We start from the raw sequence: 13,618 nt of genomic DNA on the forward strand, positions 1-13,618 counted from the left end.
TTGCATGACGTCATAGCCGTGTTTTAGCCCTAATTCTCAGGACCCCTCCATCTTTGAGCGCGTTGCAGTATCAGCCCATATTCAATGTAATCTTGAAGGAACAGATAAGTCTTGCCTCTTTTAGTCTTTTTCGCTATTTCCAACTTAAGCATGGCGGATATCAGGTTGTCAACCCTACGGGTCCCACGTGACTGAGGCGATTTGAAACACGTCGATCAAAAACAAACACGTTCAAACGCCAGGTGCTGGGAAAGAGGCACACGTTCAGGGCATGTGGATTGCGTCAAATGTAGTCACTTTTACGTGAAAATTGTTATTCCGCTTTCACCGGCGGTTCTTCTTCCTTGAGTCGTTTATGTGGCGGTTAGCGGCTTCAGCGACCGATCGATTATTCAATGGTCGAACTAGGTGGTCTGTTGAAGAGGTAAGATTTTTCTTCACAAACGGGTTACACGTACTAGCAGCCTACGTGAAATGAGATGTCAACTTACCCCTTCGCAGTGGTCTTTTTCCTCGTTTAGTTCCGTTCGCATTCTTTGAGCTTGTTTGTCCGATTTTCTCTCACAGAAAGGCTGTTATCAACACGAAAAAGTCATTCGCCGTCCGAAATTCGCGTTGTGTTGTTCTCGGATGCTATAAAATCTCTCTGACGACTAGAATGCGCTCCGCAATACGTGAACCATCTCGGTCAAAAACGTGAACGACCACCATGTTTGGTCACATGCCACGTTGCCAGCGAAGCAGTTTTTTGACGTTTTATCGCGCACAATTCACTTCATCGACTTATTTGTCGCTTTTTGATTCAAAAGAGTCTGTATAACATCGTTATAAGCGATGACTCGTACTGTAGTTGCAGACATGCTATAGTTCACGTTTAGTCTCTTTCCGCCATTCCTATCGTTCTTGCGATTTTTGGCCTGTCTACATTACTTGGGTGGAACAGATCTGGCTTACCGGATTACATTCTGCGTAACCAATAAGTGTTTGAACGTTCTTTTTTGACCAAAACAGGAGAACTGATAACTCTTCGCTTGTAACTGAGGCTAGAAGTAGAAACCGCACGTGCATTCAATTCCCTGAAGGCGCTTTCTCGACGATCAATTAATAAAAGAAACTAACAGATTACTCGATTTCATCTTGTCGACGATTCCTTTAGGGAATATTTATTACCGTTTACTTAGGAATAAATTCTAGTTTTGAGAAATGCAACAGAGGTTTTAGTTTATGTCATTAAACTCGTAATATCGGGCACGTGTAATTTGATTGTGAGAGTACATTCACACAAGCACGCCTCAAAGTCATTATAATTCCAGTTTAAAGCAACATTATTCGCATTTCAGTCTATCGTGAAGTGAAAAATTTTATTCTTTCTCTATGATGTAGTTTTGAGATTAACTTTTATTGTGAAAATTCCGCTTTCGACAAGGAAATTCCTCCGACCCATGGGGGCACTCTAGCTCAAACCGATGGACGATACGTGAATATGGCCGATGAATTTACGAGTGAAATTTAGATTTTGAAGATTTTCTTTGAGAATGGAGCAGCGGAAACATTTTGGAATGTCTGTCATGTCTGCTCTTTTGTGCGTAAATGGCTGACCTTTACGTCCGGTTCTCGAATGTCTTAATAAAGTCAGTGTTTTGATCAATCACTACATACATAACTCGGGATCGTCACTAAGAACTGAGAATTCATGGTAGAAAAATCTGTCGGGATAGAACACAACAATCTCCCAGAATATCTGCGTGGAACGGTTAGAATTCAGATTTGTTTTGCTTCTGTTTTACATAGATTCTTCTAGAAAAGTTCTAGGAAACAGTAATTATGCATATAATTTGTAAGCTCAGTATTTGTTTGATGAAATTGTGTTTTGCAATATAAATTCACCATCATCAATTAATTTGGTGTGCTGAACCATTCTATTAGTACATTTATGTTAGATTTGGAAGTGTCGATTTAATTTGCACTGGCACGTTGTTCATGTACATTAATTGTATTGTTTCCAATATTCTTTGGTGGAAGACGTGATCAATGCGACATTTTACAGTGCATTATGCAAAATATTACAGCTTGTGTTGAAAAACCATTTTATCCCATAGATGCAAAACATTAAATTGAATGAATACCATTCACCCTCTGCTTAGTAGCTACTTCTAGATACAACTGCCAGGATTTTTCTTCCCAACCATTCATTGATCAGAAAAATTAATTTTCTGCCACAAGGTGGCCCTACATTACAGAGAGGTTCAGCTGTACTGTAGTCACCCCTAAATAACTTTTTACATAAATTTACTTTTTAACACATTCATTGGCTGATTTTACAGAAATTTCTCTTCCAAGTAAATGGTTTGAATTCCATATGTATTATATACATTTTTTTAAATTTCAGTGTTTGATTTTGACTAGAGCACAGTGAATCTTTGATAAAACAGAGAATATTTGTGGAAGTGACGGTTCTCAAAAATGATACAAAGGTAAGACAACATGTAAACTTAGACATTTAATTTAGGGAAAGGTAACAATGAAAATCCACAAGTTATATTAAAATTATATTTCATAAGGTATTTGGTAGAGTAAAAGAAGAACCCTGGTACAGGCAAATCTCTCCTCACTAACAACTCTAGAATACAAACACATTTTATTTGGACAATTAACTTGGTTTCAGAGACACCACAATCAATATTGGACATACATTCTCTACCTGTACATTACAGACACTCAGCTTGGCCTCTCTCATGTGCTTATTAAAGAGGCTCAATTGTAATCATGGTAGAGTACCTCATTTTAGTATAATTTCTAGAGGTGAATTCATGAATCCAATATTCTGATTGGTCAAAAAGCCTAGCTTATGAGGCTATATATAAAGTGCTGGCAGTGAATATCATAATTAGAGTTCAAAGCTTGATTACCAAGCTATGAGTTGTTTTCATCTTTTTTGAAAACTTTTCCAGTGCCCATTACATTTTTTCTTGTCACCTCCCCCAGTAAGTCAGACATTTACGTCTTTCGCACTTGTTTAGTGCATGCACTACATCATCTGCAGGTACATGTTTACAACTGGATTTCTGTATGATTTTCTTTGGATAACAGCTAGTTTTTCAGACAGAAGACACCAACCGTAGGTGGTTGACAATAGGCTGCTATTCTGGTGTTCCTGGTTTAAGATTAAGTACAGGTTCATTAACTTGATTTGGTCAGTTTAGTCGCCTACTTAGTAGCACAGTAGCATCAGTGTCAACCCTAGCGTGCACGTGTTGTGTAAACCATGCCTTGCATGATGCACAGAATGTGTGCAAACTAACAAAACTAGGCACCATCCTTAAGGCATTTAAAATTGTAAACAGAGTGATTTCCTAGATCAAGAACTACTCAGTAAAGCTACCGAATAATCTCTGAGTGAGAAGTGTCTTAAGTCTTGTACTGTACATCCTCTGTAGAGATCTTTGTAATTTTTATAAAACATATTGCCCATAACTACTAATAAGTAATTACTTTTCGTACTTAATGACTGTTCAATTTGATGTCCATTAAGTCTGCAACATCCAGCATGAAACTCTTAGCATGCAAAATTATTCAGCCCTCAAGAACGACAATTGTGATGGATATTTTTGTCAGCCTTGTTAGTTCTGCAGTTACTACTGTAAGTTATGAATACTTGATATGATCCATAATGGTATGGATCTCAGCATATATGAAAGACTGCACTGTTTATATGCACAGACCCAATTTGATATGCCTCAATCTTTCTTTCTTTTTGTTTCAGGAAAGTGAGCATTAAACGAGTTCTCACAGAGATTGAGCTTGAAGACTTAGAAATTCCATCTACTGATGACCTTAGCGTACCTGAAAAACCCAGGAGGAAGACCTCAAAAGTCAGCAAGGAGGAAAATCCAGAAGAAAGCAAAACTGATCCTGTTGATAATGATAATGCTGGAGATGTGACTGAAGATCCTGGCACTAAAGTGTCAGAAGTTGATAAAAATGATATGGAGGGGAATGAAAGTCCTAAAGATGTTGCTGAACAAGATGTACAAGGTACTGAATACTTCAAAATACTATTTTTTTTATCTATACTGAACATTTAACTTCCAATTTGTTATTCCACCGTATTGAACTTTGCGAAGTCAGTACTGAAAAGTAAGTTCATTTTATCTTGGGTGGATGTTTCAGGGCTGTCGTTAAGTTTTGAGTCACCTGTAGCCTTGTTCTCCACACCCATGGCAAACGTGTTACTGTGTGGGTGAATTCCATCAACAACAGGCAATTTTACCTGTAGCATCAAGGGAAAATCAAGCGTACTAAGCCATAACAGGTATTGCAGGTTATGGCCCTTAATGACAGCCCTGTGTTTGTTTTATAATTAATTTTTGTTTCGCAAGGTACAATTCCAGGTACACTTCTTCATTGAGCTCGTTAATATAATTATTAGATAAGTTAATATCCCTAAAAGGCTCATTGATCTAATTTTATTTCAACTGAAATTAAAGTTTTTGTTATCTCAGATTCGCAGTCTAGTACTGTTTCTGGACTGGATGACTCCTCCCAAGAGGCCAGTGGAGCCTCGTCCAAGCGACTTCGGATGTACAAGTGTGAACGCTGCAACACTCAGTACATGGGTCTGGCAATGTTGCGCCAGCACTGCAGGGATGTACATGGTGACCAGAAATACTACAAGTGCCATGTGTGTGGAAAGCTGTTCAGCCATCCAAGCAGTAGGAACATTCACTTGAGGCTACATTCTGGAGAGAAGCCATACAAGTGTAGCACCTGTGGCAAACAGTTCAGGGTGTCATCACATCTGAAAGACCATGTTAGGGTCCACACTGGTGAGTTACATGTGGCTTTCTCATAGGTTAAACAGTGATTAAAGACTAAAAATCTTTAATAGGGTCAAGTGGTCAGGTGCCTGGTAGGTTTGAAATATTTCTTATCATAAGTCAGCTTACATTTGTGTGGTATTTGAGAAGTGATAGGATTTTTGAACAGAGTAAAACAAACAGTACCAGATGAAAGTACTTCTCAATAGCTTTTATTTAAATGGTCACGCACTAGAGTTTTATCCACAGCCTATAAAGCTAGAACAACCTGTTGTATTTTGAGGTAAACAGTATCACATGAAAGTACCATGTAATAACTTTCACTTGAATGGCCACACTAGAGTTTCATCCACAGCCTATAAAGCTAGAACAACCTGTTGTATTTTGAGGTAAACAGTATCACATGAAAGTACCATGTAATAACTTTCACTTGAATGGCCACACTAGAGTTTCATCCACAGCCTTTAAAGTTACAATAGAATCACATTACATGGCATAATAAATTGTAAGTACCTTTAGGATTAGTTCTCAGTGGGTTTCACTTCAATGATCACAGGCAGCGAGAAGCATATAACTTGAGGTTAGATTCTAGATGTGAATTGTTAACAAGTTAAGCCCAGAAATTTATAATCAAAATGTTATGCAATATTAATCATGGCTTAATATTTTGTTTCTCAGGGGAGCGTCCGTATATTTGTGACATTTGCCAAAAGGGATTTAAGCAGTCCAGTGACCTGAAGAAGCATCGTCGCACACACACCTTGGACAAACCTTACAAGTGCCCTATCTGTCCTTCAGCCTTCACCCGTTCCCATCACTGTCGCGGCCACATCAATTCTGTCCACAAGTTCTTCAAATGTGCTTGCGGTGCTCTGTTTACCTCTGAGGAAGCCTTTGAGCGACACAAAGAGCTTCATCCTTCAGTATTTCCAGAACAAGCTGATGGCGAGGAAACTCCACCAGAGGTGTCAGATTCTGCACAGAACAGTAGTGTACCAAAAGACAACACCCAAGAAGACAACGAACTACATGAAAAGAATCTGAAATTGGATGTTGCCAACCAGCTACTTGAGCTTCACAAGATAATGCAACACAGGTCCTCGTCAGGCAACACCACAGGCAGTGGATCAGAAACATTGTCAGACTCAGGGGACGAGGGGAACTCTAACAACCATTCTAAGCAGTCACCGCCCTCAAGTGAGGTGACACTTGTGAGACCACAACCAGCTCCCTCTGTTAGCCCGGTCTTGAGCTATGACAATGATCCAAACAGGCGGTCACCAAATACGAGTCACATGGAACAAGCAAGTTTCCTTCCACCAAAAATCACCAGCGAAGGTGTTGAGTTTCATTTACCTCAAGCAAGGTACTTTTACAGTTCACAGCCAAATCCTCAAGGTGTGGATTATCTGAGGTTGCCATTCCAAAGCATCAGTCTTGGAGGGAATAGAAAGCCATCACCAGAAAGAAAATTTGGACATGTCAGTGTTCCTTCACCTGAAAGACGGAAAAGTCCTCCTTCGCCTCAAAGACGAAAAAGTCCTCCTTCACCTCAAAGACAAAAAAGTCCAGTGGATCAGTTAGTTAATGGCATCCATTCTGCATTTCAGGATGTTCCCCAACATGCACAATGTATGTCACGCTTTGTGATGAATGTTGATCCTCAAAGCCAAAAAGGGAATTATAGCGTTTTTATTGAAAACAGCTTGAGAGCAGCGAATTCCCCAAAGGGCAGTGTTGAAGTGTCTAAGACAGCTGAGAGTGTAAACACTGTTCCTTGCCATCGTGTGTCTGTCATTCAATATCATTCCAGTTCACCAAAGCCTGCTAATGATGCAAAAAGTGAAGAAAGCTCGGTCCAAGGCACCCTACAGGAATGCGATTATAAATTAAGTACTTTGGCATTGTCTAAACCTGCACCTAGGACGTCGGCAAACCAGTCTTTTCCTGATCAACCACAGAACCACCATGTGCCACAGAATTATAACCTAACCATGAATAACGTCAAATATCTGGTTGGTACTCCTTCAGAAAGGATTCCCTTTGTACCACGTAATGCTGAAAGTCCCATGACACTGCAGTGGAGCAAGGAAATGAGTGACCTGGTAGGGCAATATCCTTGGGCTTTGAAACAAGAAAAGAACACTCGTGAACAGTTTCTCATGAGGGAACAAGCACTGCAGTTTTCTTACCCAAACCCTTCTTTGGAGAGCAACCAACTTAATGTTTTCTCCCAAGCTATTGCACAATCATCAAGAAGCCTGTATAATGTTCACACTTCTCAAGAGAGGTCTGTTGACATGTTGAAATATTTAGCAAGTGAACAAAGCAAACCAAAGGATACAGCAGAGAGAGAGACAGGCTCACCACCAGGTGATGATGATTCCGAGACTTCAGAAGCTTCTGAGTCAGGTGATGCACCAAATGAGAGAAAATTGTCTGGCAGTGGTGGCCAACCGTCACCATCTTCTGACTCTTTAGCAGGTGAGATTATGTTCAAGCTACAATTTGTCACACTAAAGCTTTAAATAAGTTACCCCCTCACTATAAAACCCCTTTTTACATGTATGTAGAGTGGTTGCTTGCCTCATTCTTTTTGTAAGATTGACCTGTTTCAAAATAAGTGAGCCAGAAAGCTTGAATGTCTTTGTCAGAAATTATTTCCTCTCCTGGGTGGAAAGAGGCATTGCAAGTCTTGAAATAAGTCAAAGGTTTCATTTTCATTGTTCAACTGCATGCCCTTCAAACTTCAACTGTTTCGCGGCTACTCCTAGCTGCCTCACGGTGCAGAAACTGAAGTTAAGCACCAAGAGCTATGAACCAGTTGGGGTTAAGAGGGTCCTCCAGACAGAATGCCGGAGAGTAACCTGCAATGGACTTGCATGCTATCCAGGGGGGAGTAGAAATACTCCTAACCACCTTATGCTGCAAGAACCATGCAGAGTCGGCCTTGGGTTAATTGTGTCCCTGTAGGCCAGCTTTACTTTGAAGACCAAACCTTTTGACTATGCAAAAGATATCACATTCAATATAATTAACTATAGTGTATGTATCTTTGATTGTTGCAATCTGTAGATATGATTATTTGACTTAAATATATCTGATCCGTAGGATTTTTGTTCACTGAATCCATTTTTTCACTCTGATGAAGGTTGACAGATGCCACTGAAAATTCAGTGTACAAAAAATTCTACAGATCGTATATATTTAGTTCAAAGTAATTTTTTTCTCAACAGCATTTGAAGTAGTTTTCTGTACCATTTTATTGTTATAGAGCAAAAGGACTCATCAGACAGTTCTGTTCACCACTGCGAAGTCTGCAATAAGACGTTCTCTCGTTCCAGCCTTCTGAAGCAGCATTCTGTTATCCATATGGGTAACAAGCGATTTAAATTCCGCTGTGAGGTGTGTGGCAAGATGTTTCGTACACGCAGCCACCTGCGTGATCATATGCGTATACACACAGGTATGGTTACTTTCATGACTTTACATATTGCAAGCACTTATGTATTATTTCTATTTTTTTGGTTGTATTTTTGTATTTCTCCACTTGATGACATGAATACAATGAAAAGAAGTGGAAAGGGCAAAATGTAGTAGATTAATTATATGCCCTTTTAATTTTATTTTATTATTTTGACCATGAGCATCAATGTTTTTGATGCACTAATAAAAAATTGATGAAAATTATACGGAAATCATTGTTTAGTGAAATGTCGGTGATGTCTGAGTCCCACATTTGCCCCAAAAGGTAATTAAAATACCATTAAACTTAATGAATGCATGTCATTGTACTGCAATTACTATGGAATAATTTTCCCTTCAGTTGATATTTATTTTTTTGTGTTTTATTCTTTTAGGTGAGCGACCATTCAAGTGTCATATCTGTCAAAAAGCCTTCAAACAGTCCAGTGATCTTAAGAAACACATCAACCTTCACACCGGAGCCAACCAGTTCAAGTGTGAAGAATGTAATATGGAGTTCCGTAGAGCTGATGCACTTCGTAAACACAAACTGGGACACAAAGTGGGAAACATGCCCTGTGGACATTGTGGGAAGAACTTTTTGCACATTGGAGCATTAAGGGCACATAGAGCTATGCATAATGGTAAGGCTGAAAATGTACGTGTATATGTATTTAACAACTTTGTATCCCATGTTGTTAGAACTTTGTTTTCGGTGTCTCAATGTGATTTCCTGGGTAGCCTTACTGTCTAGTAGCTACCAGTCTACATAAGTTCTGAGTTTCAAATTTAGTAGTGTATGTGTGGCTATGTTATTTGATCCATTGGTGAGGAAATCTCACCAACAGAGAAAGACCTTGAAATAACCTAGTTAAAGATTAAGCCCATTGGGTCATCAGGCTTGCACGAGACAATCTAACTCAGGAATTGGTAGGATGGAATGCCAATCCGTTACAGGTCATTGCCCAGCATTGTTGTGTCATACCAGCAATTTGCTGGCACCAGATTTATACTTTTAAGGTGGAGCATAGTTAATAGAGGGGACTGGTTATGATGCTCGGCAAACATCAAAGGAGCAAAGAAAGATGCCACGATTTATGTTGGAAGGTCCACGACAGTGCACAATCTTTTGTTTTGCGCTCATACACTATGCATGAATTACATAACAAAGGTGTTTTTATTGGGTAGTTCCTCAGTATGGAGTAAACAACTATTGTGTTTTGTGCACTGTCAAGGCCAAAAAAGCGAACAAAAACAAACAACAAAGAACTTTGTCGGGTTTCATAACCATTCCCCTCTATTATTTATGGGTGGAGAGAGGCACAGTCTCTGAGGGTTTAAGTGTCTTGTTCAAGAGTGCAGCTCAATTACTCCAGCATCTTACGCTACTGCACATCACACTAACCTGCAGCAATCAAATTTAAGCTGATTTGAGACTTTTTTTACACACACTTGAATCAAAAGTCAGTTGAATTTAACTACCGTCAATTCTGTCTCAACAGTTCAACCTGTGAAAGCAAGCAGATCCTTTCATCGCTGCAACTACTGCTTCAAGACATTCACAAAAGCAGAGAGCTACAAGGTTCACATTGAGGAGCACACTCGAGAGCAGGGTGGAGCGGTTGTGCTGTTTGACTGTAAAATCTGTTCCATGAAGTTCCTCACCGAGGTTGAATTCCAAGATCATATGAATATTCATAATGGAAACCGCCCGTACAAGTGCTTTGTTTGTGATAAAGAATTCTGCATTGCCGAACATCTGCAAGATCATGTCAGACTTCACTCTGATGCAACTTCGCGTGTCAGGTGTGAAGAAGGTAGCAATAGATTTCAAATGCCAGATGACTTAATGAGGCATTCAGCGATACATGCTTGATGCCATTATGGATTAAATTTATGTAACTTCTGTATGCTGTACACTGGACAAAACTTGGGCTTGATCAACTTGAACTGCTGATTTGCATATGAATATTAGCAATAGCAATTATTCTTTATGCCTCGTTCTGAAATACTTGATTTTCCTATCCAATAGGAAGTAAATCAGTGATCCCAGTTGATCTGCTTTGAGTTTTGCCACTGTGTAATGTTTCTTAATTCTTTAACTCTCTTTCACTAGCTAATGAGCACTAACATTTCAGGTTCAACGGTATGAAATGTAATTGATAGCATACTCAGATTTGAAAGACCTCCATAATTTGTCCCTAGAAGGTACAGTGTTCTTAAGCTAAGCTGGCAGCACATTAGCTTATTTCGAGAGGGCTCTCAGAACAGTATCATGGCAGGTATTCTGTTGTGACTCACAGAGGAGCCTGTGATTTTCTTTGAAATGCTTGTGGGCACTTGTGTTTGGTTTCTCAAGGAGTAAGCCTGCAGTACACTGCAGCTGACAAAATTTGATAGGATCTCTTGAGACCTGTCACTGCCAGGTATTGCTGACAAGTCACAAATTTCTTGTTAAGTTGTCTAAAAATCTTTTGTTGGCAAGTGAATCAGCCAGTATGTCACTGGCTTTAGCAGTCTTATCAAGGCTATTGATACGCAGCTGGTAACTTACAGCAGCAAATACTTGAGAGGCACTAATGATAGGTCAATAAATTGGGTATTGCATCTAGTTGTAACATGTAATTTGTGATAATCGGTATTGATCAACGTGCCCATGCCTCATAACCTATGAATGTGTTGGGTTGTGTAGTGCAGGCAAAATTTGTAAATAGCAATAATGTCACAAGTACACTGATAACAGTTATAATTTATAATATATTATATTAACTTAGCTAATTTCTGTCCAGAAATTACTGTTTTACTATCTTTTAATTGTAGATCTGTCTCTATCTCTATGTTAAGAAAGTATGATTTTATTAGAAACTTATTTCATTTAGTTCTTTAATCTCAAGTTGATCAGTGGTCTTGAAATTGAACTTCGCGTGGAATAATAAGTTTGATGTAGTGGAAGTACTTGAACAAGAGATAAGTCATCTGATAGGAAATCAAATCCATGTTTCTGTGGAAACCAAGGTTGTGATTGTTTCATAATTAAGCAAAAAGGCTTCACTTGTATAGTTAATAAAGTCTTAGTGTATTTATACATTTTGTTAGCCATTATAGACCCTATTCACAAATGGCTGCCAATTTAAAATTATTTTGTATGCATTTAAATTAGCCCAACTAACCTCTTTTGGGAGTAAAAATTCTTGTGAATTTTCAACTCAAAAACGAGGTTAGTTGGGCTAATTTTAATACTTACAAAAGAATTTTTAATTGGAAGCCATTTATGAAGAGGGTCTTTAATGTGGTTTCTTTGGCCATAAACTGCACCAAAAATGAGTTTGTAGACATAGTTATCAAACTTTTCACCAGTAATTACTTGTAATTTGAAGGTTGTTTTTACAAGAGATTGCTTGATTTGAAGGTGCACCACTCCAGATTCTGTCAAAGGAATTCTTACAATAGATATCAGATTACAGTTCTAAAAGAATATTAACCTGGCCTTGGGATAAATATTCTACTTTGAATTCAGAGTTAAATAATATTTCTTCAAATTGGCAGAGGACAACATACTAAGTATTTTAAACAATGCAATATCTTTAATAATAGTATGCTCTTCTTGGGTGAGAAATTTCATCAATGTGTGGATGATATTATTATTGAAACTTATTAATATGAACCATATAGATTGTGGTTACATCTTGCATTTAATTTATTGTCCAAAATAGTTACTGAGTGTATTACTTGGTCGGCAGGCCGACTTTTTCTTTCTAACTTTAGTTTAATTTATTAGGTAAGTAACTTATAATCAGATCCAGAATAGGATTATTATAGTCATATACAGTGATTTTCAAAAGCAGATTTAGAGTTAAACAGATTTTAAAGTTTCTATCCACATCGACAAAAGCATTTCCAATTCTGCTAAGTTATACAAGTAGTTTAAAATCCAGACTCTTACACAGTTGAGGTTCAAATCTTCCCACTACAATTAACATGAAACAAGAGCTTCATGATCATGCATAAGAAAACAAGTATTCATGCTCTCAAACAAGAGATCTGAGCAGAAAAACAATCCATCGCCATTATGTAGCTGTACATTTACCTAGACGCTGATTGTTTGTCAGATTTTTTGACCAATCAGAGACCACTTGTAATAGTTGTTAGTGCAGTTGTCAGTGAGTTGACATGTAATTGTGGTCAGTCACTTCTGTTTTGTATCAATTGACTCTTTTGACTCTTGCATTTTTTTTTAATTAAGAGTATTTGATCACAGCTCAACTGCAGTGACAGCTATTGGTTAATGTTATGCCATAGGTTTGGATTTTGGCTTGGCCTGTCTTGGGTGCTACTGAGAAAACGCAGTTTACTTTGGTGTTGATAGTAATATTATTGGATGGAATACTGTACAGTTTAAGGTGAAATCAGTCAATAATTTATTGAAATTACCAGCATGTTTACTTCCTGAATTGTAAGATGCAAGGGCCCATTTATCCCCAACTGTAACAAAATAACAGGAGGTTGGTTATAAAGCAAATGCCATATTTTATCACTTTAACCAACAGATAAACAGAAAGAACCCATTAATAAGGCTAGTAATAACTACCAATACATGGAGTTTGTGGCCACTTAAAACAATCCAATCACTAGGACTTGTAACAGTTATTGAACACCCATATGATCATGTTCCAATTACAAAAGTAAGTACATGGAAAGTCCAAAAGATGTATTATACTGTAGTGTGGGGTAGCAGCAGTAACAGTGACAACTTAAGATGCAAGACAATAATTTGTCAGCATGTTGAGATTATATGAAATAAAGTGACATCTGATGTTCAATGTTGTGAGATCATTTGACTTGTTAGAAGGCTCTCCCCAGTCTCAGTCTGTTTTGACCTCTTGTTCAGAGGCCTCCATGTTTGCCATAAAATAGGAATGTTTTGCAGTTTCACTGCATGGAAACTTGCTGAATGTGAATGAACGGGGAACTTCCAAAGCTAACACCACTAGTCTCATAGCGCACCTGAATGCTTGCATATGGTTAGCCTCATTCTTAGATGGTCCAGGTTGCTTGAGGCCTAACACACACTCTGAGAAGGGAGAGAGAGTGTGTGGCCGTGAGTGACCTGGACAATCTGAGAATCAGGCTAGCATATGACAATCAGCATAGTGCATTTTATAGTAGAACACTCTACTCAACACATGATGGAAACTTTATTGTCTCATTTACTTTTTATTCACATAAAACATGTTATAGCATGCTGATGATGACAATTCTGATATATTTTACAAAACCACACACTAAGGATTTTGAACTATAAATATAACTCTGATCATGGCCACTTTCTTACTAAT

The 13,618-nt window shown here is 38.3% G+C and overlaps 1 protein-coding gene across 3 annotated transcripts; it reads left to right on the top strand.

The window, feature by feature from the left end:
* The first annotated feature begins 337 nt into the window (after window positions 1-337).
* On the top strand, window positions 338-13,184 carry LOC145463191 (uncharacterized). Of its 3 annotated transcripts, none has more exons than XM_081446920.1 (8): window positions 338-424; window positions 2,390-2,474; window positions 3,764-4,035; window positions 4,503-4,826; window positions 5,496-7,301; window positions 8,092-8,283; window positions 8,678-8,926; window positions 9,785-13,183. In XM_081446920.1, the coding sequence occupies exons 2-8, from the start codon at window positions 2,464-2,466 to the stop codon at window positions 10,156-10,158; spliced, it is 3,228 nt and encodes a 1,075-aa protein (XP_081303046.1). In that variant the 5' UTR covers window positions 338-424; window positions 2,390-2,463; the 3' UTR covers window positions 10,159-13,183. The 3 variants fall into 3 exon arrangements, with proteins under 3 accessions (XP_081303046.1, XP_081303048.1, XP_081303047.1); XM_081446922.1 differs by having other exon boundaries at window positions 349-424; window positions 2,407-2,474; window positions 9,785-13,184; XM_081446921.1 differs by lacking the exon at window positions 338-424 and adding an exon at window positions 1,311-1,753.
* Window positions 13,185-13,618: the final 434 nt, after the last annotated feature.

This window comes from Orbicella franksi, chromosome 12, assembly GCF_964199315.1.
Source record: "Orbicella franksi chromosome 12, jaOrbFran1.1, whole genome shotgun sequence".
NCBI classification, from domain to species: Eukaryota; Metazoa; Cnidaria; class Anthozoa; order Scleractinia; family Merulinidae; genus Orbicella; species Orbicella franksi.

Coding starts and splice junctions, on each gene's coding strand:
- LOC145463191 (XM_081446920.1), top strand. Junction 8,284..8,677: donor TCATATGCGTATACACACAG/GTATGGTTACTT, acceptor TTATTCTTTTAG/GTGAGCGACCATTCAAGTGT. Junction 8,927..9,784: donor ACATAGAGCTATGCATAATG/GTAAGGCTGAAA, acceptor CTGTCTCAACAG/TTCAACCTGTGAAAGCAAGC.